This window comes from Mytilus galloprovincialis, chromosome 1 (assembly GCF_965363235.1).
Source record: "Mytilus galloprovincialis chromosome 1, xbMytGall1.hap1.1, whole genome shotgun sequence".
Taxonomy (NCBI): Eukaryota; Metazoa; Mollusca; class Bivalvia; order Mytilida; family Mytilidae; genus Mytilus; species Mytilus galloprovincialis.
The window spans coordinates 102,939,866-102,966,971 of record NC_134838.1 but is presented as its reverse complement, the minus strand read 5'-3'; the positions used below and the strand labels follow the sequence as shown (position 1 = coordinate 102,966,971).

Below are 27,106 nucleotides of genomic sequence, written 5' to 3'. Positions count from 1 at the left end.
TATATATGCAATCCTATTTTTATGTGAATGAAACTTTCGAAAAAGACAGGGGTCCTTCCGTGTGAACCATTTACATTTGGTATATTATGGTGAATTATGTAGGCATCCTTTTGGCCACATAATGATATTAATATGATTGATTTGCATCATGTCAAGAAGTATGAAACACATCGTAGGTATGTTAAAAGGAGAAATAAAATAAAAAAAACTTTGTTAAACTCTTCATAAGTTATTTGTTTTTGTTTTAAAAGACAACCCACTTGAGGAAAATGTGAGAATGCTCAATGCTAGTGCATTAAGCAAACAAAAGTAAGCTTAAGTTACGTTATTTTCTGGGGTTTTTTTTCTAATTTTCATACTGAATTTCTTTAATCTCTCTGTCAAAATTATGTAATCTCTTTTTTTTCCAAAAAAATGCAGGAAGAGTTGTAATCTTTTATTTGAGTATCATCAAAGAGTTGCGAATTGAGAGTTCTTTAAACATACTGGTTCTCATAAAGTTGGTTGATAATTTTAAACTCGATCAAACTTTTTATTATTTTAAAATCTTGCGCGATATTTATACCTTTCCACAGACTGTATTTCTTGTCCCTGTTTGTACAAAAATATTAGTCTTTTCGGTATTTCATGCCATAAAAAATATTGTATAATCCCTAAATGTACTGATTACAATTTTTTAGTTATTGTAAAAACAATAATACAGAATCACTGTGTCTAAACCACACCGGCAAAATTTGTTCGGACTCGATGGTATCTAACATCCGGCACAATGACGGAACATTAATAGACAGAAGAAAGCTAGGTTTCTCCTTATTTTCTTATTTTTTTTTATGATATCGAAGAATATAAATACACATACAACTATTTTCTATTGTGATATGCAATATTTTCTACAACCGTTCTATATTTATGGAAAAATAAGTAAAAATGCACGTCAAAATGACGAATTGAGTGAACCTTGCCTCGAAATTGTTTAATTTCTCTTTAAATTGTTCACATTGTACGGAAAGAAAGGTACGGGAAGATAGATATTGACACGGAGATTGCAAATTTAGTTATTATGAGCATCTCAATAATTGTAACTCTGTGTATGGAACGAAAGAAATGGGTCATGTCAAAATGGAACTGGCCGGTTTCGTCAATGTATACAACCCGGTTACGTCGTAGATTTCAAAATGCATAACCCGGTTTGGTCAAATAAAAAAAATCATAATCGCATTACATTAAAATTGATTATTTAACTTCAGCGTTCAAAATGAGTTTTGTGGGTCGTTCGAAAACAAGTTCGTTCACCGGACAGCGGCTTATTATTTATATGAGTCTCAGATTCAAATAAATAATAAGCAAATTCCTACTCTTATAGAACACAAATATTTTAATTTTACTTTGCATTCCGAACTTTTTTAACAGCATATTGAGATTAAAGCTCTCTAAACATGCGTTTTCTATATGAGTTATGGGAAAATATGTTGAACATGTTTAAACTTGAAATTAAAGTTTACGGTCTTAAAAATCGAAACACACAATTGATATGTGATTTTCTCGCACAAAAGAATGGACACCTTTATAAGTAATCTAATCATTCCATGTATGTAATCTTTTCTACCATCGTTAAAAATAAATCTTCTTAAGGATAAACGTTGATAATAAGACAAATGTATATGCATGCATAATCGACATAGAAAATGAATGTAGGATTACAACTACCATGCATTAAAATAAAATTTATTTATCACTAATTGTAACTATACTGCTATGTACAAATTAGTATAATAGTCTCAGGTCATCGATAAAATTCAATAATAATTATTTTGTTAACATTATTAAAAAAACCGAGTCTGTACTGTCGCCATTGTGTTATGATGATCGTACACTGACGTTGGTCAATATATTTTGACAATATATACGGACAGACGGATTCAGTTTATTTCAAAGTGGGCGTATTTCGAACAACCTTTACATACCGCCGAGCGTAGCGAGTCGAACAATATTTTGATTATTTTTTGCTTTACAAAATCGTTAAATACAGGAATCAATATAGTTTTGGCAACCGAAGGTGGGGTCGGGGCGTGCAACCTATACGTCATCTAGATTCGCCACTTATCTTATAAAGTGTATACCGAATTAAAATATTGTAAGAAATGAGAAAACATGGACACCCGGGAAATCGGATTATGTGAGTTGGATTATGTTTATTATAATAAATGCCGAATATCAAGTTCTTTTTATCGATTTCTATACATCTTTTCTCAAATATATATAAAAGTTATATAGGAAAATGATAAGGCAGACAAATATACAAATAAATCGACTTGGCCGATATCCTAATAAAACTTATTGACCTTTAATTACGATTTTTTTTTCATTTCTTTGCGTTTTTACACGCCCGTCCCAATTTTGACAGGACGTTTTATTGTATACACCCGTCTGTCCGTCCGTCCTTCCATCCGTCCGTTCCTCCATCTATCAGTCATTCGGTCCGTCCGTCTAGCTATCCGTCTATCTTTATGTCCAGCGTAAACATGTCGCACCGTAACTTGAGCTTATCTAGTTTTCATGAAACTTAACAAAGTTATTTCTTGAAATGGTCAAACGATTTGTAAACCTTTTAGTGAAAATCAAATTAAATCTTTTTGAGTTACAGAACTTTGTAAGTAAAACAGGAGTGTGTTTTTTGTTAACATGTCGCGCCATATCTCAAAATGATTTATCATTACTGCATCAAACTTTACACACTTCTTAGTAATATAAATCTTAACTTCTGCATACTTTATGGTGATGTTTTAAATTTTGTTTTTAAGCGTTAATTAGGTTTTCTTTGTAAAAAAAAAGGGGGGGGTCACATACTGCGATGTATCTCAAAACCTATATAAAAAAAATATCATAATGTTAATGTTAAAAAAATAATTAGATATCAGTGTTTGCTATTGAGTATTTATATTCCATTTAAAATTAGTTTGAAGATCAGTGAAATAACGGATACGACTTTCATTAGGAAAATGTGTAGTACTATAATTACCTATGTAAATAAATGTAAACACGCCAAGTTTACTTTATAATACATATATATTTAATTTCTTTCGAAAGACAATGTTCAGATCCGTGTTAACGTTGCTTTTCATTAATTGTTGGTTTTAAAAAAATATAAAAAACCGGGTGATATATATAGACGAAACCGGGTGTTGTGTAGTAAACAACAATGACGAAACCGGTGTATTTTTATTTGACATGACCTATTTCTTTCGTTCCATACACATAAATACAAGTATTGAGATGCTCATAATGACTAGTTTTGCAATCTCTGTGTCAATATCTATCTTCCCGTACCTTTCTTTCCGTACAATGTGAACAATTTAAAGAGAAATTAAACAATTTCGAGGCAAGGTTCACTCAATTCGTCATTTTGACATGCATTTTGACTTATTTCTCCGTTAATATAGAACGGTTGTAGAAAATATTGCATATCACAATAGAAAATAGTTGTTTATGTATATATATTCTTCGATATCATTAAAAAAATAAGAAAATAAGGAGAAACCTATCTTTCTTCTGTCTATTGATGTTCCGTCATTGTGCCGGATGTTAGATACCATCGAGTCCGATCAAATTCTGCCGGTGTGGTTTAGACACAGTGAGAATGGACGTTTTAATAAGATAAGATAAGATAAGATAAGATAAGATAAGATAAGAAAACTTTATTTTGATTCGGCATAAGTACAAATAAGCAACACAAGCTCTAAGGAGCTTTTGACCGAATATAAAAACATATAAATAACATAAAAACAGTGCATTTTGACATATAAAACAACCTGTAATACAAAGTTGAAAATCTCACATACACAGCATACAATAAAAATATGCAACAAATTTTCGAATGAAGTAAAAACATGCTAGGCCAGAGCCACCAAAACAGCATAAATAATAAATAAACAGCTCAATAATTATCTGCAAGCAGAACAGCGACATTCCAAACCGTTCCAGGACTGAACAAGACTTTAAAAATGTGAAAAACTGTTTTCAGTCCTGAAATGTTTTGGAAGGCTGTTCCATAAAGTAGCAGCAGCAAATTTGAACGATTTTTTACCGTAACGGGCTGACTTTACCTGTGGAATTTCAAGAATATTTACATACCTGAAAGAATATTTTGATTTTTTTTACATTCACCAAATTGTGTAAGCACGCAGAAGCTATGTTGTTTATAATTTTAAAAGTTTCTAGAGCCATTGTTCTTATCCGTCTGATCTGCAAGGAGGGCACCTTAGCTTTAAGTAAGAGGTCCTCGTAGGAGCTGGTAAAATCCTCATATACAAAACGGAGTGCTCTTTCCTGCACCTTTTCTAGTTTTTTGGAATTTTTCTCAGAGCAAAAATGCCATGCCAAAGGGCAAAAATTAAAATTACTAAGAATAAAAGTATGAAATATAGTAAGTTTACTAAGTCTATTCAAAACTGAGCCTAAACGTTTTATAACATTTTTAAAATTGCTGTGATGCCTTCCTACAGATTGAGCTAATATGAACATCAAAGTTTAGCTGGTAGTCTATTTCAATGCCTAATAATTTTACTGTTTTTTCACATGTAAGGTTCGAATTTTGAATATGTATAGATGGATCCTTTTCGAAAGTCTTTTTGCCAACAGCCAAAATTAGAAATTTGTCAGGATTTGCTTGCATTTTATTTACCCTGAACCACTCAATAAGTATTTTTGAATCCGATTCCAAAGTTGAAATTAATAAATCGAAATCTGGAGTACAGAAAGACAATCATTAAAGTTATCTGTACCGATGATTTTTCTTTTCATGAGGGTTATTTATGTTCGGTTAGTTTAAGGTCTATGGAGTTTACGTTTAGCGTATTTTGTTTCGACATAAGTATGTCAGAAAATTTCAATGAAAAAAACTACTCCGAGATTCAGCCATATCTTTATGTAAAAGTATTTTAATTTTTTAGGCAATGTAAATTATTACTTTAACCGTGAATATATTAAATCACTGTAGTTAATTTAGCTCATTAACATTATGAATATTAGTTTATCGATATAACCTTAAATAAATATATTCACATTAAGTTTTAAATAAATGTAAATTAAATAATTTTTAATTTTTTTTTCATGTTATTCAACGTTGAAAATACTCTTAAATCATACTTATTAGTTTAAATAAAGGAATTTCAAAATTTATTATTTTACTTTAACAAGGTGGCCATAAGATTATTCAGTTAGTTGATTGTTTCAGGAAATAGGCAACCGGGAACATCACTTATAAATGTACTTTTATTATTATTTATCGCTGCTAATCAAGAAATATCATAAAGATCGCACATCTTCCTGCATAAAAGAATCTACTTAATTGATTAGATTATATGAAATTTCAAACTTTAAAAAATGGTTGAACATGTATTATAACTCGAATATCTAAGTTTTACTCTATTAAAAGAAGTGAACGTGAACCCTTTTTAACAAAGAAAATCCTTTATATTAGTATGAAATTCAAAACAGTGTAGCTGTGGCCATTGATTGACACATTAAAATCATTCATTGACTGGGACAATTTAGGTGAACGTTTGTATGTAACGACCAATGCTCACTATGTACTTTTTAAATACACTTAAACTATGGGGTCACCAAAGGTTCTCAACACCTAAATAAAGTAATTCGAAAAATTAATCAGAAATAACACGATATTTTGATTTATATCAATTATATAAATCAAAACACAAAGGTTATTCCTGATTAATTTTTCGAATTATTTTATAATTAAAGGCGTTAAGAAACCTTTGTTGATCCCACAGTTTAAATGTCTATCGTAGGTACGTCATGAACAGTGGTTGTTACAGACAAACGTTCACGTAAATTGTCCCAGTCAATGGATGATTTTGATGGGTCAATCAATGGCCACAGCTACACTGTTTTGAATTTCATACTATCAAAATCTTCTTAAATTTCCCGATATTGAACTTTTTTACTTCCCAGACACTACTTCGCCAAAAATTTAACTTCGACACCTCTCGTTTTAACTTCAACCACCTTACAGCGCAAGTGCGAGGGAAAACCATGATGAAAGCATGAAACAGACCATGGCTCTTTCAATTTACTAATCTGTCATGCTTTCCACTCGATCATGTAAATTTCGTCAGCTAACTCAAAAGATACTTTATGTATCTTGCGATCAACAAACACTGAATGAAATATTATTTGTCGATAGTACGTTATACAGATGTGTAACAAATATTTAAAACAAAGTACATGCATTGGTTAAATTATTCCGACAACTTTTATTTTCAAGAAGCTGATTCATATGACTTTAATAAATCTGCTATCTTTGGAAGATAATTGTGTTTGCAAACAACATCGATATTTACATATTATGTCATAGACATAAACAACACCTCTGTGTTTTATGTGATTATATGGACAATGCACATGTATGCATTAACTACCGTCAGATATACTGCGCATTTCAAACGTACTCTTATCTTGAAAATATAGTTGACCAATACACAACTTTGTACAAAATCATTCATTACTTCGTAGAAATAAAAAAAAAATGTGAATCTTCAGTATAATTGAAGAAATGGAGAGAATCAATGTCAGTGCCAAATGCAAAGCTGAATAATTGTTTCTTTTTTTTGGGTAATTTCTTAAGACAACCCGGCCCCATATGCAAGTTACAGAAATTCCAAATAAACACGATTTGACTTTGATTTGATTTGTGTTCAGCAAAGTTTAAACGACTTTTATTTATTTTTTAATATTACTGCTGGGTCGAATTTAATGACGATCTTTGTATAAGAATATGGATAAACAAAAGACCTAAAATAGATGCAGATCAATAGAATTATTTCAAAGACGAGGCATGTGACATGCCATAAAAATGAAGGGATTGAGAACAATTAAATAATGATTTTTTTTGTGTTTTCCATTTTAGTTTTTACAATGAATTTTGAAACATCTTTCTACAATTAATGTTAAAAATAAACTATAATATATCTGATGAAAAAAAATATCTTGATTCATATGAAAGGGGCACTTACTGTCAAATTCATGTCCTCCGATTTAACTCAAACTCTCATATTTGTTTTATAAAAATGTAAAACATTTATCCAAATTATAAAAAAAAGTCTAGAAAAATAGTTTACAGGGCAAGGGCATGATAATATGTAGCTTCGTTTCGTGTGTATTTTAATCTAGACGCCATCTTATTAACTGTCGAGTTGACCTCCCAAAGACCACTGGTTTCCATATAAGCGATATAAACATAAATATAGATATAAAATAGATAGCGGAACATGTGCACTTTCATTCTTCTAGGTCAATTTAATTTCATTTATAGATTAAAAATATATGTTTATCATCATTTTTTACCTGTGTAAGAATGATTTTTTGTGATCGAATCAGTCAATCAAATGATTTACCTTTGTTTCACTTTCAATGTTGACATTCTTTCCTTTAACAGTTTTAAAAATAATCAAACACGCACACAATTCATTCGTTATTCATCCCTATTTATATAAGGGGTTAAATTGTAGTTCACATGAATACGGTTTCAAAGAGGTCGAATTATTCAAATGCAAATGAATAATTCATCATCAATGTTTCTTAGCTTATTTTTTCAAAATTGGACGATACTGGCTGCATGCTAAAAACGAATTAGTATTCCACTAGTTCACTTTCATTAATGATTGAACAAAAAAGACATATTTTATATTTGTTATGTATCGCGTAGCTAATGCCCTTTAAGATAAATGTATGAATGTTGTGGATATTCGAATATGACATTTTGAAAATCATTCAAAAATATATATAGGATACAAAATATGCCTATTTCCAGAATAAGAAACAAACTTCAAGACCTTTCAACGCGGTTTGTGTTTGTACCGGCCGACTACGCAGCCAACAATGTGGTGGTGGTATGGCGTAAATACTACATGGAAGTTCTTAAGGATAGAATTTTTAATTCGTCTACTTTCAATTAAGTCTGTGCGCTCCACAGAGAGGCATATAGTAAACAAACATATTATAATCACATCACAGCCAAAGGCTTCTTCTGAACATCTGTATTGGTTACCTAAACTACAAAAAAAAACAGTAAAATAGCGTTTCATCTAGGCCTCTAGTAAGTATCCTACAACTAATCTGTCAGTGCTTTTAACAAGTTTCTTAGTTACTATAATCAAAGAACTTATCTTATATTCTTGAAATAAAATTTATGAAAATAGTGTTATTAATTTTTTTGGAGAGTAAAAACTTCTGTGCATGTTTTAGATAAATTACGTGCTTTTGATGACCCTTTTAATTCTGTTGACAGTTTTGACTTTTCTACACTACTCTTATACACAATCATATCAAGCAAACGTTTTTCTATTTATTAAATGATACTTAAATATTGTTTTTATTGGAATTAATATTGATTTTGTTACATCTGTATCAGTAAAATTAAAAGCAAACTAAATATTATTGTTATATATATATGAACATTCACGGATCCACAATCTGTCGATACATGTATCTTGGCATTGCACAAGGTCATTTTCTCTCACTGTTATACGCTTTATAATGTACATAGCCGCAACAAAAGAGTAAAATACCAAAAAATTTCCAATGGAAAGATATTGAGCCTAATGTCGGTTTTTGTGTGGCTATAATAAAAAAAGTTATATCAATTTAAAAGTTCACTAGGTTTTAAGACCCACCAATTTAATAGGTGGGAAATTTTATGACTTGTTAAAACATATGTATAGTAATACATTATATTGTTGTAAAACAGATGGATTTATTAGTGAATCATTCCATGCTAATTTAGGGGTGAAACAGGGGGACAGTCTTAGCCCCACCCTTTTTAATATTTTTGTTGATGACATCGATTCCTATTTCAACCCCGTTTTGTCTGATCCAGTTAATTTAAATCAGAATAACTTTAGTCATCTTCTTTATGCAGATGATTTAATCTTAATTTCAGAAACACCTAATGGCTTGCAGCACTGTGTGGATGCCTTACAATCTTTTTGTATTGATTGGGGCCTAAATGTGAACACCAAGAAAACCCAAACTATGATTTTATCAAATAGTAAAAATAGATCTTTATTAGATAAACATTATTTTTATTTTGGTCCCCAACCATTAGAATCTGCTAAAGAATATAAATACTTAGGTATAGTCTTCAACAATAGACGTAAACTTAATATAGCAGCTGAAAATCTTGCTGATAAAGCACGTAAGGCATATTTCGCCTTGAAATCAAAATTACCATATTCTAATTGTATTGCAGTGGAAAAATGGGTAAGACTTTTCAACTCATTAATTTCACCAATTATGACTTATGGATCTGAAATTTGGATCTCAGATTTTAATATAAATCTTGACACTGCTGATAAACTGCCATTTGAAAAGGTTCAGAATATGATTATGAAAAATATTCTTGGTGTTCATGGTAAGGCTTCCAATTTAGCTTTACGTACAGAACTTGAGCTATATCCAGTGTGTTTTATATCATATAAACTAATGTTTAAATACTATGCTAGATTAACTGACATTGAAGTTGGAAACAACCCAAAATTTGATTTATTAAAATCTGCATTCATTGAAGATAAAAAATTGTATACACAAAAGAGCTCTTGCTGGGTACAATCATTACATAAACTAAAAAAGTTAATCAACTTTGATTCAATTCAAATATCACATAATGTGTTTGAGGACTCACTAAAAAACTTTTATAAATGCAAGATTTTGGGTCAACTTCAGCATATCAAATCTAATAACACAGGTAAACTAAGATTTTATAGTAAAATGTGCTCATCTTTTGACTTAAAAGCTTACTTAAGATTTGATATTAAGAAATATGATAGATCACTGCTTACAAAAATTAGAATAAGTGCACATTCACTTGCAATTGAAACTGGGAGATATAGCAAACCAAAAATTTTAGCAAGTGAAAGATACTTTGTAAAGATAAAGTGGAAGATGAAGTTCATTTTCTTTTATATTGTCCTCTATATAAAGACCTTCGAGAGAAGTTTGATATTTTCAATAACCTTTATAATGATGATATTAAATCAACGATTTATTTACTTAACCCAGTAAATCTGGTTGACACCAGACAAATATGTAATTATTTAAGTCAAACTTTTGAACTTCGTAATAAAAATCTAATGTCAGTTGGTCTACCATAAGTATAATACTGAGTAATACTGTGATATTATATATATAATTAGTACTTGAAATGTTTCTTTATGTTGTATTTGCATAAATTGTCATGTTTAATGTGTTTGTATCTTGGAATACGCATTGTATCATATGTGCTTTGTCCAATAAAATATTTTTGAATTTTTATTTTTACTACGGATGTATTTGTGGCAATTCCAGGAACAAAAATTATGACTTCATTATAGTAGGGTAACCTTCTTCCGTAGTTGTTTACATTACACCCAAAAAATACATCCACATCGTTTGGAATGTTGTGGATCTATACTATCAAACGAGAAGACCTCATTTTGTGTGTCGCTTCTCTTCCTTCCACAATAAATTAATCATCATGCCTCTGTGTTCTATAGGTACCATGCATAGCTGCATTTGTCATCCATTCTTATGACTATCATGACTATTCAGTTTGGGTTATTTTGGGAGAAAAACGAAAATAAAGGTGTCAGACCACCAATTAAAAATCCCTATCTGTTCAACCAAATTTTGCAATTTTCACAGCTTTCTAAATATTTTACCTTAAGTTTAACTTCATAGAAACCAGGTATATCCTTAATTGTACATGTATCAGCTTTCTACATGCCAATTTTCACCATACCTTTAAAGCCTTCTAACAAAATAACTGACCATCAAACAGAGGTACTCCAAAACAAAAGTTAACCTGGTTTTCTGGAAATCTAAAATTAGTATACTATGGAGCGCATTATTCCTCAATTTTTAATGCAAACTCATTGACAAGTAAATTTTGGCTCAAAATGATCTAGATATATTTCTCTTTCACCAAATAAAAGTTTCATTTCTGCAAATTTGTTGGTTAGTTTAAGTAAACAGGGACATTAAAAGCACTATTTTGTGTCAGAGTAGGGCTACTTTATACGTTCTAAATTGGAGGGAGTAATTGGTGGTCTGACACCTAAAGACGTCCGGATATTGATTCCGTATTCAAACCGAGTTTTAAGTCAGATATGACATACGGTTTTAACATTGAAAACCAATCGTATGATAGATAACAAAAATTAAAAATTAATAAGCCAATCAGGGCGTTGTCTATATCGTGGTTTTTAGATCGTAAGAACCACTACTATTATACCTCGGTTTTACCTAATACAGAATTTTCATATTTACTCGGACGGGGACAGGACATTTATTTTCGCGTTTATCTGCATGTATACTATTATTAATATACTACTATAATATATATAGAGACTGTCTATATAATATGGCAGTGATCCCCATGGAGAAGAAACTTAGAACTTTAATAGTTTATAGAAAATTAAATACACTTTAATATTTATAATATAGATACGTATGTTCATAGTATACAGAAATGCAAAAATAATGGAATATAACAGAAAACAAAATAATAACGGACTTTGAAAAAAAAAGAGAGGGCTTAAAAATATCGTTCTGTCTCCATGTACCAATTTGATTTTTGATATCATTTCTTAAATTCTCCAGACATAAAATCTTTTCCTAAAATAGTTAACATACTTCAACCAAGCTTAAAATGCCCGCCATTTTGCTTTTAAGTCAAACAGGACTTCCGGATTTAAATTGCACATAAATTTCATAAGAGTACTCGGGGACAGGACAATAATTATCATCAGTTGCGTTGATATAGACTCTCTATATAATATAGCAGTGATCGCATAGGAGAAGAAACTTGAATTTGATAGTTGATAGCAAATTCACTTTAATTATAGTATATGTATGTTCATAGTATACAGAAACGCGAAAAAATGGAATTTAATAGAAAAAATAATAACGGACTTTGGAAGCAAGGGAGAGGGCTTAAACTATTTTCAAGTACCTATGAATTTTGATACCTTTTTATTGAAATTCACCAGACATAAAATCTTTTACAAAAATTCTCCCTTCTACAGTTTACATACTTTCAACCAAGCTCTAAATGCACGCTATTTCGCGGGTGTGTTCTAGTAGTTATCTCATTGACGATCACTCCTAAATTAGATATATCAGTCAAACAGTTTATTCATTTTTTTTTTCGAAAACAGAGAAGGTTGTATCACATTCAAACGAGTCAATTATATCTTATCTATTGGGGAAATATGTTTTATTTGCGTTGCCGAAGCTTGCTTCTTCCTGTCAGAAAACTAATCGAATATGGAAAATACGCATTTCCTTCTATATGACACAGACAATTGCATCTAATGTCTTGTTCTAAACCCCATCCGCAGGGTGCGTATCTATACTTCTATCAGGAACTAATAAATTTACTCTCAAAGTATTCAAATCAATATAATTTATAACAAATTGGTTTTCTCAAGTTTTTTTGTGTCCGGTCTTCTTTTGCCAAGTGTTGATTATCATAAATTTCAAATTTAAGAAAGTGTATGTCTAAAAGTATTCATATTTTAAAAACAAAACGAGTTAAGTGTCAATGTACATGTAATAATCCCAGTTTCAAATTAAATTACAATGTACATGTACTTGTGTTTCCATTTCTCTCTCCATTTGATATTTACATCGAAATGACGGTATATATGTTAGTGTAACATCAGAATGTACATATACAATAACTGTTTTAGTGTCTTTAAATATCAGCTGTATTTGTATTCGGCTAGAAACAGGAGTAATAGCTCGCTTTGTCCTTATCCTGCAATTAATTCTGTATATTTTTTGTGCTTTCAAGACACAAAAACTCACGCTTATGCATTTATTTTCAATTTTAAATCCCTTGAGGCCCGCGTAGTAATATTAAAATAACACATTTAGCTGAAGACTGGTTCGCAAAAAAAGAATCTCGAATAGTCAACAATAATACATCTCTCAAGGTGAATAATTATCTATTTTAACATAACAACTAATTTCAACAGTAAAAACAAATAACAAAACATTGTCCAATTTGAAACAGAAGTGTACGAGTTGTCCTACGCTTCGGAGTTTTGAACTGAACTTGACATTCTGTTCATGTTTGTCTGTTATCAGAAAATTGGTTTAATTCTTATTGCTCTAAAGAAATGTTTGAAAACTTACAGAACGTATAAAAGTAATCGTGAATTCGCATAAAGTCAAACAATACGTCATTGGAATGCGACTGCAGTACACATTCTGAGGTCACGCAGGTTCATACAACACTCGTCAACAGCAATACACAAACGTAGTCCGGCAGTGGGCGGAGCTTTAAAGCGATCTGTATAGAGGGGGGGCAAGGGGTTTAGCTGTTATGCTGTTATGGGGCATTTTAATTCTTTGTTATCTGTTATTCTGAAAATATATTTGCTGTTAGCTGTTATTGTCTTATTCATTGTTAGCTGTTATTGGGCTTTTAGTTTTTTTGTTATCTGTTATTGTGATAATGTTTTTGCTGTTAACTGTTATTGAAAATTGGAATGTTAGCATTTTTTTGGACAGCCAAAATAGGTAGAAATTGATGATCATTGGATATTGGAGTCTACCACTACTAATATGTTGGTCCCGTATTTGGAGAAGGATTCCATTAACATAATTATACCCATCACAGAAGTGAGGTCCAGGACAATTCCAGTATATCTTATGATAATCCTTTGTAATTAATTCCATTTTTTTTGGAACATTTATTTAGAATTATCTTATTTTTTTGTATGAGGAGTATTGTTCCTTGTTTCCCGTACGAACATATTAAATAAGAACAATTCTTAATATGCACAGGCACTTGTCTCAGATCCCCCCCCCCCCCCCTAATATACCTTTATATAACACTATTAAGGTATATAGGAAATTTGTTTCTGAGACAAGTGCCTGTGTTATATTAAGGTATATAGGAAATTTTTTTCTGAGACAAGTGCCTGTGTTTATATGACAAAAAGGAATATCTAGCAAGGATCTCAATTAAGGACTAAGTCCTTACGACCAGTTAACCTTTTATACTATATGGTAAATAGACGCAGCTCTTTTTAAAGCAGAACCAAATACATTGTACAATGAAAGTTCCCACCATGTACTGGGTTCCGACGCTGCACATAACTCATTACAAACAAAGATTTATTTCGTCTTCAAGCCATTGTACCCCTATTAAGCTACTATGTATTCTACTAACTAGTAGACTTGGTACAAGCATGTATGAGTTTCCATAACTGTACAACAATAAATGCTGAAAAAAGTATTCCATAACAAATAAACAGCTACGCCATGAGCGCATGATACGCCCTTCACCTTTTTGAAATATTCGATAACTTCTCAATGTGATATCAGATATTTATCAAAATCGAAAGGGAGCTTCAGTCAATATATATCATGTATATAAACAATACATCAAAGTTTCATGAGAACTGCTGAAAACATTTTTGAGTTATTGTCCGAAAACTGGAAAATACAATCTTTTTTAGTGAATAAACCCCTCAATTGAATAACATAAAATCGAAAATTAATAAAAATCGAAAGGGCGCTTATAACAATAGATATAAACAATTCAGCAAAGTTTTATGAGACCTGCTGACAACGTTTTTGTGTTTATGTCCTAAAACTAGAAAATCCCCCCTTTTTAATTAATAAAACCCTTTAACTCGATAACGTAAAATCTAAAATTTATCAAAAATGAAAGGGAGCTAATGTCAATAGATTTAAACAATTCACCAAAATTCCTTGCAAATTTGTGAAAGGATTTTTGAGATATTATCAGAAAACTGAAGAAAAAAAAAACCACCATTTTTATTGAATAAAACCCCATTACTCAGAAACTTAAAATCTAAAATTTATAAAAAAAAAAAAAAAAAAAACGATAGGGAGCTTGCGTCAATAGATATAAAAAATTTCCAAAAAAGTCTTATGTAAATTGGTTAAAGAGTGTTTGAGTTTATGTCCGACAAGTTGACAACGGACGGACAAGAATATACCAAATATTTCTCTAAAACTCTAAAAACCATGTTCATAGAAAATGGAATTCATTTCAAAGGATTATACCCGTAATAAGAAATACTGGATTTGTCAAGGACCCGACTAATTTTAATATTTCATTTACTGTTATCTGTTTTTGTCCATTTTAATTCCTTGTTATCTGTTATTTAAGCCAAATCAATTTGCTGTTATGCTGTTATTGGGACCCCCCTTGCCCCCCCTCTGTATAGTATACAGATACAGCATAGCGATATCTGTAGGGCTTTATCTGTATAGTAAGACACCCAATTGCAGGATAAAATAGAAGTTATCGTATTACAACTTCCTGAAAATAATGTCCTTAATCCGTATTTCCATAGACATATCGGTGATGATTAAAGGTTATTGTATACGGGCATACGATACAGTTTTGATCCTGTATTTACAGTTTGATGAAAATTTCCATATAGGCTATTTTTTGCCTGATTTAATCAAATATGTAATAAAAATTATACCTCCATATGCTACTTTTTGAGTTAAATGAGGTCGAAATTTTGTATATTTGCTCAAAATTCGGATTTGTGGCCGTATTTTTTGCTTTCGAAAGAAAGACATAACTTTTTTGTTTTAAAAGATAAACACAAATTGTTTTTTGTTAAATAATTTGTGATTTCTGTATTTTATACGTATCATAAAAATTAATGCAATTTTTATTCAGAAATAACTCATATTTTTCAAATGGTCATGAATTAAGAAAAAAACGTCATTTTTTGCTGTATATTTATCAAAATTAAAAAAATTGCACTATTTACAGTTTTATAAAATTTGGTCCAGATAATCTCCCTGAAAAATGAAACAAAACGTCGTTTTAAAAAATAGGGGTCCATGCACTCGTTTTCAAATTAAATCAGTTTGAATGATAAAAATCAGTCGTAAAATGTATCTTTTCCCAATATGTCACAGTTTGACGTCGCGAAAATAACATTTTACGTTATCAATTTCATTACCTCCCCTGTAACTGTATCGTATGCCCCGGTTAACAATTTTTTAATATTTATTTTATTCAAATTCATCTGATATTCAGAAAACGAAGCCGATCTTCTAGATATAGACTATAGGAATAACTTTAATGTTCTTGCATTCTTAACTTCCTTATTACATTTAAAATCTAAACTGTTTACTCTATTTGTTTTGATTTTTCGTCTACTTTAATGATAAAGTGTTTACAAACTTTGAAAATATTTTGTAATATAGAGATAACAGGGTTTTTCGGTGGGTTTTTTTTCGAAATGACTGTTTGTTTACTGATAAAAAAAAAATTTTAAAAACCAGACAAAAATTGGTATTGTAGTATATTGATACAGAAAGATGTACCTTGATAATATTGTTATTTAAATCAAAATATAAAATAACTTTTTATATAAGTTCATATATTCCTACATTCTTTATGGCGTTTTAAAATGTATGAAATTAACTCTCACGTTCAGCCACCGATATTAGTGCAGGTTAAAATGATTTTCATATCAGCAGGTTAAGTAATAAAATTGAAGATGAAAATGGGGAATGTGTCAAAGAAACAACATCCAGACCAAAGAACCGAAAACCAATGGGTCTTCAACTGCGGCAGCGAGTCAGCTGGTCCCTTAAATAAATTGTGTACTAGTTCAGTGAAAATGGACGTCACATAAAACTCCAAAAAATTAAAAATTAAAATAAATATACTAAGATTAACGAAGGCTACAGAAGCTCTTGGCTTGGGATAGGGAGTAAGTTCAGCTTGATTCCGGTAACTGTAAGCACACGGTATAATCAAGAAAGAATCGTTTTTATGCCCCACCTACGATAGTAGAGGGGCATTATGTTTTCTGATCTGTGCCTCCGTTCGTTCGTTCGTTTGTCCGTCTGTGCGTCCGTCTGTGCGTCTGTTCGCTTCAGGTTAAAGTTTTTGGTCAAGGTAGTTTTTGAAGAAGTTGAAGTCCAATCAACTTGAAACTTAGTACACATGTTCCCCGTGATATGATCTTTCTAATTTTAATGCCAAATCATAGTTTTGACCCCAATTTCACGGTCCACTGAACATAGAAAATGATAGTGCAAAGTTCAGGTTAAAGTTTTGGTCAAGGTAGTTTTTTTTAAAGTTAAAGTTACATCAACTTGAAACTTAGTACACATGTTTCCTATGATATGATCTTTGTAATTATAATTCCAAATTATATGTTTGACCCCAATTTCACGGTCCACTGAACATAGAAAATGATAGTGCGAGTTGGGCATCCGTGTACTATGGACACATTCTTGTTTACATTGTTTTTGTTGTGTGCATATATCTCTCATTACATATGTTCTTTAATGTTTCTTAGTATAAGTGTTTCATTTCTTATACTACTGATATAGGTTAAACGAGTGAGGGGTCGATGCTTAAAATTACTTTGACTTTCCTAAATTTGATATTTTGTTTTGTGTATAACTCCATATCTGTTTTTGTTCATATTGATAGAAAAAACACTCGATTTTTGTCAACAAAAAATACAAGTTATCAAGTTATCACCTGTATTGTGGTGCTTTCTCTAATGTTCGTGTTTTTTTTAAATTATTTCAAACGGTATTATATTAAAATTTTCAGAATTGAAAGTAAAAGTTATCCACAAGATTTTGAGAATAATACCATGAGAGAAAATTTCAAACGTAATATTAATATTATAGCCCATTATATCTCTTATAGAATAAATCATTAGTTTATAATCATAACTTGCTGATATACATTAAGTTAAATATCAGTTGGTATAGACACTTTAATTAGGGAAAATAATATCAGTTATGTCAATTTCACATGTATTCTTTTCACATTTTTTAAACACACAAACTTACCTAATGTTACATCCTTATCCGACGGATCTCATTCTAACTGTGTATTCCAACAAGTAATGTGTAGGGATATTAAAGTCTAGGTAACAACAATTAACATCACATCCGGCTGATGCTCTTAGAAATGATGGGATGTGTAATGGCTATTTCCTTTTAGTGTCATCATTAAAGGAAGTAAATGTAATTAGAAACGCCTTGACATGCCATATTTATACCCCACGCAACGAAGTTGCGGAGGGTATAATGTTTTTGACCCGTCCGTCTGACAGTGTCTGTACGTCAGTCAGTCTGTCAGTCTGTCAGTCCGTCAGTCTTGTTTCTTGTCATCGCAACTCCTCTCAAACCACACCACAGAATTTCATGAAACCTTTTTAGATAAAAAAGAAAATACATTGTAGATGTGCATATCGACAGGAAATTACGATTCAATTTTTAATAACCCTTTTCAGCTGGACCAAATCACCACTTTACTTTAAAATTCACAAATTTTATTACAGTGTCATTTCATCCCCCTACTTGCTATTTGAGGCATAAAACATGAAGAAATACATTTGGAAGAGGTAAAAAAAACAAATGGCAAGTAACACACTGTCCATACTACGGACTCTATTCGACAACGAAAATCAAAGGATAATAACTGTGTACTCGGACCATATTCCATTAGACACGACACAACTTAGAGCAATGTCCCAAATTATCAAAATCATTTGTTAAACAATGAAACAAAAAATAGGTTCTAAAAACTATCAATTATTTTGATTTTGTGGTCGACTATCAAAGGTTAAGGTCACGCGCCAAAAAATCTTTCATTTGCGCCACACACAATATTTCATTTGCGCCAATTATACAGGTAAATAGTATAAATCAAAGCACTGAAGTACTAAACATCGGATAACCTGAGACAACTCTCCACGAGAGACCAAATGACACCGACATTAACAACTACATGTATAGGTCTATATACGGCTTTCAACAATAAATAAACCCATACCGCGGTCAGCTTTAAAAGGCCCCGAAATGACACTAGTTAAACAATTTAAACGAGAAAAATTACGGAAAATTATTGAAATATATAAAAAAGAAATAATGCAATTTCCATTTTGTAGTAAATGATTCCCTTTATCAATTGTAGGCTGTTACTATACTAGACAGTATGGGCAGCCATCTTTGCAAAACATTAGTTGAAGCAGAAAATGAGCATAGTTACCAATTTGTAATGAAAAAAATCTGAAACCAAACTGAGTGTTTGTGTTTGGTTTCTGAAAAGAGTAAATGTAATAAAGAGATTCGAAAGATAAATTTAGGAAATTCATGTTGTAGACAAATTGGTTGACAATGTAATCAATGGGTTTTCAACATCAAAGTAAGTTCTTTTTATACGTTTTTCAGAATGTGAAATCTATTAGTAAAAACAAGAAGATCAACTTTATGGTAAACTTGTGCCAAGTTTGTAATATCTGATAGCTATAAAGCACAAAGGTGTCAGTATTCACCTCAGAAACTTACAAAACCTTTGAATAGACTTATTAAGAACGGATATAATTACGATACTGTTGTCAAGTCATTAAAGATTGCATATTTTGGCGTTAATATTGAGTCACTGATAAGGTCTTTGCATCGGAACTAAACACATTTATTCTGAAAACAGTTGTTTGCATGACACGGGTTATGTTCTTCTCATATATGTTATGATGGTATGATACTAAACCCCTAACGGGAAGGATTGTGCCTGATGTTCATATGATGAAATCATAATCTTTCAGTCAGTTTAATTGAAGTCTGGAGCTGGCATGTCAGTTAACTGCTAGTAGTCTGTTGTTATTTATGTATTATTGTCATTTTGTTTATTTTCTTTGGTTACATCTTCTGACATCAGACTCGGACTTCTCTTGAACTGAATTTTAATGTGCGTATTGTTATGCGTTTACTTTTCTACATTGGTTAGAGGTATAGGGGGAGGGTTGAGATCTCACAAACATGTTTAACCCCGCCGCATTTTTGCGCCTGTCCCAAGTCAGGAGCCTCTGGCCTTTGTTAGTCTTGTATAATTTTAATTTTAGTTTCTTGTGTACAATTTGGAAATTAGTATGGCGTTCATTATCACTGGACTAGTATATATTTGTTTAGGGGCCAGCTGAAGGACGCCTCCGGGTGCGGGAATTTCTCGCTACATTGAAGACCTGTTGGTGACCCTCTGCTGTTGTTTTTTATTTGGTCGGGTTGTTGTCTCTTTGACACATTCCCCATTTCCATTCTCAATTTTATCATGAAAATATTGCTACTATCACTACGGACACTGACTACAAGACACATAATAAATTGGAGCAACTGATTATGAAATTAATTTCTGAAATGTTTGAAGTTCTGTTAAATATTGATCGTCCAGGTGCAGAAATGAAAAAAATGTGTGACCATTTAAAAAAAAAACATTGTTAATTTATGAAATAGCATTATGAATTATATTTAGTAACGTAACAGAATGGCCGTAGAAAGCTTTCCTTGATATGTATTGTTCTTCTGTATTTCTAAAGCTATTGTGTATTTGTTTTTGAGATAACTTCTCTTATGTGTGCCACATCCTTCTTTCAGTTTTAGGTCAGTTTGTATACTAACTATAGAGGCACACAACCTATTCTGGGTCCTCGCTCCTATTCACGTTAAATGTTTCACTTCAAAACATTTTATGGAATCAGAATCAATATACTTGTGTTTATACACTGCCCTGATTGCCGAAATTTTGGATACACCAAACCAGGCTTTTCAAATCTGAGAAACAGGCTAAATATGACCTCTGTTTTAAAATTAATTCATACATTTTTGTATTTTTCAAAATCCTTAGGCAATTGTGTGATTAACAAGGATCTCCAGTCCTTCACCTTTCATCTAATACCTGTTTTAAAAATGGTATTTACGGTACTACTTTCCAGGATGTTCGTTTTGTACAAACTAAGTGTTGTTTCATCTTACAAAGTTGATCTTAACTTATTTTGTAGAGAATTCCGCTCAATTAAGTGCTACAGATCATCTTAAACTTGCAGTGAGTCGATTTGTTTTGCTCCATGTTGAAGGCCTATTTGTGACTTTGAGATGAAGATCAGCAAAAAAAGCGCTGTTCCTTTGCTTTTTGTGTGTGTCTTTTTTTTCTGTGCATGTACTGAATTTGTGTCATATCATTTGTTATTTTTCTAATACAGTGATCTTCAAAAAAATCATATTGGAAAGCTAACGAATCTCGGAGTATACTCTTTTACCATTTTATCTCACATAGGAATATATATATGCAAATGTAACTCTAGGTCAAATTTGAATGGTATAAAACAATTCAGGTTCAAATATTTAAACCTATGATTTAAAATCTTTGTACATTTTTTCTTTTTCCATGTTACCAAATCAGAACGACCAATACTTGCAATTGAAATATCAAAAACTTGGTAGATTACAATCTAAACATTTTAACCTTAAAATTACATCGATGGCGATTTTAGAAATAAATCAACTTTCAAATACATGTATATCATTTAATCGTTGTGGAGCAGGATCTGCATACCTTTCTGGTGCACGGGGTGTTTTGTGTTGCTCAATTTTTGTTTTCTATGTTGTTGTTTGTGTACTATTGTTTGTCGTTTCGTCGGGTTTTTTTTTTTTTTTTTGTTTTTGTTTTGCCTTGGAATTGTTAGTTTCTTTTCAGTTTATAATTTGGAATATCTCTTTGGTATCTCGCCTCTCTTAGAAAAAAGAATCTGTATTCTATCATTGGAATAATATATCGACTTATATTCCTGAGTCATTATCAAAATTCTTTTTAATCAATTTTATAAAAATCGAATGTTTTGGAACAATCATGATAGTTAATCTAAATCAAATATTATTACAGACTTCACAACAATCTAAGACCAAGCGCATTAACTACGCAAACCACATGTTACCAGTCTATTTGTACTGAAAGTAAATAGCTAAATTATAATATGATTAATTTCTTTTTCTTCTTCTTCTTCTTTAAAGTTTTCGTTGTTTTCTTCTTTGTTGCTTCTTTGTGTAAGTCCTCACGTTGTCTGCTGGTAATGTTGGACGGAATTTTAGGCAGCACTACAACTTCTATACCTCTACGCCTTTGAAGAAGGACCTTTTCAGTCGTCTTTCGCTTTTTTACCCTAATTTCCTTTTCTGGAATCTTACTTTTCTTTTCAGGTTTAGACAAGGATTTGGGTTTTTTTACAGCTTTTATTATTTGGCTTATGTTTCCATTCATTTCTTGCACATTTTCTTTATTTATTTTTCTGTCATTCTCAACACTTTTCATTAATTCTTGAAACTGTTCCTTTTGTTGGTAATAAAGTCTCCTGTCGATCTGCCGTTGTTCGTCCACATTTTTCCTTTCGTTATCTCTTTGTTTGTCCTGGAAGTTTCTGTCCCACTCAATGGTTTGTTTTAGTTCTTCAAATCTTGTTCTCATTTTACCAATGTCTTCGCGCTGATTTTCTTGATATTTTCTGCCTTTTGCTAATTCTTCCTTTAATAACTGAAATTCTTCTCGTTGTTTTTCCTGAATTGTTTTCTGATGATCCCTTTGCTCTACACGATACAATATATCTTCTTCTCTTTGTCTTTCATAAAGCTTTCGATCTCTTGTAAAAACTTCATTCAGTTCTTGAAACTGATTTTTCACTATGTAGGTGTCATCGCACAATTTTTCTATTTGTTTTCTATCATTTTGTTTACTTTCATCTTTACTCAGCCTCGTCTCGCGTCTTTGTCTTTCTCGTAGCTGTCTTTCATCATCGATCACTTGTTTCAAATCCAAAACATCTTTGTTGTTTTTCTTTATCAACCGTGTGGTTTCTTCTTGCTGTTTACCTTGAATTCTTTTGTCATTTTCAACTGTTAATCTCAATATTTGCATCTCTTCAATTTGGTTTTCCTGTAATTGGTTTTCCTGTTTTCGTAACTCCTCTTTCGATTTTCTATCTTCCTCTCTATGTTTTTCTTTAATTTTCTTCTTGTGCTCTCTTTGCTCTAATTTAAATTTTGATTTTTCATCATGCTGTTTTTCTTGTCGTTTTCTGTCTTTGTCCATTGTATGTTTCAATTCATAAAAATGGTTGTCTATTCTTTCGACGTAATCATATACAACTAGTCCACTTTCTGCAGTTTGCTCCCTTTGCTTAATAGCACCAAGAGGTTTCTTGTCTAGTCTGTTTACCAATTCAGATGTTTCTTGACACACATCAAGTACTGCTGTTATTCTGCTTGTTAAACTTTTTCTTGTTTCGGTATGTAGTTCCATACTGACATTTTTCAGTTCTTGTTGCGATCGACGATAATCTTCATATTGATTTTCAATAACTCTTTTTTCACTCTGTCGTAATTCTGTATAATATTTTCGATCGTTTTCTCTTTGTTCTTTGTGGAAATTTCTATCAACTAGCAACGAATTTTCTAGTTGATTGTTTCCTTTTTCCATTTGCCCTATCATTTCTTGTATCGATTGTCCTTGTGTCTCTTGATATTTGTTGCTAACATCCATTTTTTTTTTAATTTCTTTAAATTCATTAAGTTCTATTCCATGCAAGGTTTCTTGTCTGTCATTTAGATCTTTCAAATGTTGAATATTATCACCTATATTGACATTCAACTTTTGTAATGTGTTTTGTAGTTGCTCTTGAATTCCGTTACCATCATGAAGTTGTTGATCTTTTATTCTGCGATCAATACTTTGATCCTCAAATTGGCTACTCAAGCTACCAGGAATATTATTGGAAATATAACCATGTTGTTTCGAATCGTCTGGACCGCTTGTATTGACTTGTAATGCCGCATAACGTTCAAAGGTTTTTTCTAACACTTTCAAGTTATTATGATAAGATTTCTGAACTTCCACTTGTTGTTCTTGAAATTTTGTATTACTGTCAAGATTTTCCTTCAGATTTAAGAAATCTTGACGTTGTTCTGCTCTTAACTCTCTGTCATTTTCTAATATTGTAACCAACCTTTGTGTTTCCATTTGCTGTTTTTTGTTATGTATTCTTTCGGCCTCTCTTCTCTCATCTTGGAGAAGCATATCTTTTTCAATCATCTCTTTTAGTATATTAAAATGATATCTTATGATCTCCCCTTGATTTCCATCGTCACTGTTGTCCTGCCTGTCAATACTTTGTTCAGTGGTCGGTGACACATTCTGTTTATCACAGGCTGCTAAGATAGATCCAAGCTTATGTTTTATTCCATTCATGTTTTCATTCAGAACTGTTCTGTCATACTCCCTTTGTTCTTCCCTTAGCTTCATATCAATTTCTATTGTATTTTTGAGAACTTCTAAGTCCTTTATTTGTTTGTTTTGGGATTCGCTATTATTTGACAAAACTTCTTTCAACTGATCTATGTGACTGATGGCATCGACAAATATATCCGTATGTTCTCCTGGTTTGGCGGCCTTGTGAACTTTGTTTGCCTGAGAGTTTACTACTGCTTTCTTAAGTTCATGTAATTCTTGTTCCTGGCTTTTCTGGTATTGGTCGAACAATTTGCGATGTTCTTCATGCATTTTGATATCACTTTCAATAGCCGTCTTAATTGCTTTCATTTCGTCTTTCCATTCGCCATTATCTTCTTCTTTCTCTCCACCCAACACCTTATTTACACTTCTATCATTATCCAGCAGTTGTCGTAATTCTCTAAATTCTTGAATTTGACATTCATGTGAGAGTTTGTCATCTTTAATTAGCTGTTCAAACTCGTTCATATGTTCCTTGATTTGATTAATGTATTTGAGAGGGTAATGATCATCTCCCTCTTCTTCTGTGTGTCGATTTTGAATATTTTTCATTCTTATTTCTACTATATTCTTTAAATCATGGAACTCCTCAAGCTGAATATCATGTGCTTTTCTGTTATTCTCTCCCTCCGCTTCATGAATTTTAATGCTGCCCTCTACTGCCTGTCGCAGTTGTCGCAGTTCGTTTCGTTGTTGGTCATGATAATTTCTATCATCATCAACGGTTTTTGCATAAGAAACTCTTTCTTCTGCAAGACTACTTTTATTAATATTGGTAGTTTCTTTGTATTGTTTGTGTCTTACAATCATGTCGTTTTCTATAACTTCTTTTAATTCATTAAATTGTGTTTTTATTTCATTAATAAGTGTTGTCTTTTCTCCAGCGCTTGGATTGTTTTCTTGATTATTTTGCTGCTGTTTTTCATTGGTGGCTCCTATATTCGTAATGGTTTGCTTTATATCAATTAAATGTTGATGACTTGTCGCGTGAAGTGTTTTTTCAGATTCGTGATATTTTTTTAACAATTCATGAGATTCTTCTATTCTGTTATCTAATTCTTGTGTATTATAACTCTTTTCTCCTTTTACCCTTTCTCTATTAATCTCATGAATATCGTTACTCGTCTTTTCCATCATTCCATTGTCTAAAGTCTGAGTATCATTGATAACCGCATTGCTATATTGGTTGTCATGTGGCATTTTACTTTCATTCTCAATATGTACTCTTAATTCGTGAAACTGACCCAAAACGAGATCTGTGTTCTCACTTACTTGAGATAAATTATTAGTCAAAACTAGTATTTCTGATTCTAGGTTTTTAACCTGATGTTTTATTTCTTGTTCTTCTTCTGAAATCCTTTTGTTGTCCAATTTCATTTCATCAAAATCTTTTTGTAACTGAATGATATTTTCCTGTTTTCTTTCTATTTGTGTTCGTAACCCTGCTTGCTCTTCTCGTAAATCTTCAATTTGTGAAATGCATATATTTTTTTCGTCCTCTTTAGCCCTCATAATATTGTTGGTATCCATTGTGGCATTTTCTTTTCCTGCTCCCTCGATCATCGTTAAGTTATTTAACTCCTGTAATATGAAATACAGAAAAAATTGCAATAACCATTTGCATTGTTAACGGAAATCTTTTTTCAGTTGATAGAACACTTGTGTGGACTAGCGCAGTGCAAAATATATTTATTTCTATTGGTTATTTTTTGTATTTGTTTTCTTTCTTTGGTTTAACATTTGGTTTCTTTCTTTCGTTTAACATAGGGTGTGGTTTTTGAAAGGGTGTCTCTGGTTTAACCAACGGGGTGTGGTTTTAGAAAGGGTGTCTCTGGTTTAACCAACGGATTTCGTTTGATGTCATTAGGGGAGCCGGAACATCGTTTAAGAGCCATGGGTAATTGAAATCGATACCTGTTTACATCATTTAATTGATTTTATAACTTTATATTACTCGTTGTTGAATTTTGTGAACTGTAATTTTCTGCCATATACATGTACTTAAACGTTCTGAAATTTCTTTTTCACAGACCTCGACAGAATGTTGTAAACTCACATTCTCTTTTTATAGAATTGGATCTCCCGAATTAGACTTATGACCGGGTTTGTTCTTACATGAGCAACGCGATGAATGTCACTAATGGAGGAGGATTTACTAACCCGTCTTGAGAACCTAATATAGCCTACGGTTTTTTGTTGGGTTCGTGTTGTTCAATTAAACTTTTTGTACGCTTCAGAATGAAATAAATTTCAATGTGAGAAGTGTGAGCTTTTTGTACATTAAGGAAGAAACCACTTATGTCCTTTGTTATGGATGAAAACTTCTGAAAGATATTCATGAATTTAAGAATAGCCTAAGGAAATATTGGAATATCGTTGCATGATGATGGACAAGTCAATCAAATTAACGCAGTTTTCGTTCACTTTTTTGTATCCCACTCCGTGTTGATGATCTTACGCCGTTTTGCTTTCCATCTCGCCTTTATTACATTTGTCCGAAGTTTCGGAATTGATAACTATATAAACTTATAAATGTGTATTTCAAAATGTGCGTAATTAGAATGGAATATTAAATATATTTTGTAACTCAAATAATCAAAGTAACAGTGATTTTTCGCTTGTTGACAAGTAACACCGCAACATTTGACCAGCGTCGTTATAAAGCTATTCTTGTCTTTGTTTAAACCTTTTCTTTTATAAAGAGGTATTCCTAGAAAGAGTAGTATTTGGTGTTAATGACGTATGTTTTACTTATAATGTCATCGTTAGTTGGACGCGTCTGGCCAGAACGAAAACTTCACTTTGTTTTGTGGCCAAGCTGAAAAAAGTCGTAAAAATATGGAAGACGTTGAAAGTGATTTAAAAAACTGTTCAAATATATCATTCCAAAAATAATGTATCATGTATTTCCGTAAATGACAATTAAAAAATTGTGTCAACATTTCAAACGATCGTTGCAGA

General features: G+C 31.6%; 2 protein-coding genes across 4 annotated transcripts in view; both read right to left on the bottom strand.

Moving 5' to 3' along the window:
* LOC143047995 (uncharacterized) overlaps positions 1 to 18,007 on the bottom strand; it is a 109,035-nt gene extending 91,028 nt beyond the window's left edge. For both annotated transcript variants that reach the window (XM_076221403.1, XM_076221420.1), the window contains exon 1: positions 17,878 to 18,007. The gene's annotated coding sequence lies outside the window, so the exon portion shown is untranslated. The remainder of the gene's footprint in view (positions 1 to 17,877) is intronic.
* A 3,647-nt stretch (positions 18,008 to 21,654) lies between these two features.
* The window catches only part of LOC143047844 (uncharacterized), a 40,293-nt gene continuing 34,841 nt past the window's right edge, over positions 21,655 to 27,106 (bottom strand). For both annotated transcript variants that reach the window (XM_076221153.1, XM_076221144.1), the window contains one exon: positions 21,655 to 25,726. In XM_076221153.1, the coding sequence (XP_076077268.1) occupies positions 21,833 to 25,708 (3,876 nt within the window). In that variant the 5' untranslated portion in view covers positions 25,709 to 25,726 and the 3' untranslated portion in view covers positions 21,655 to 21,832. The remainder of the gene's footprint in view (positions 25,727 to 27,106) is intronic.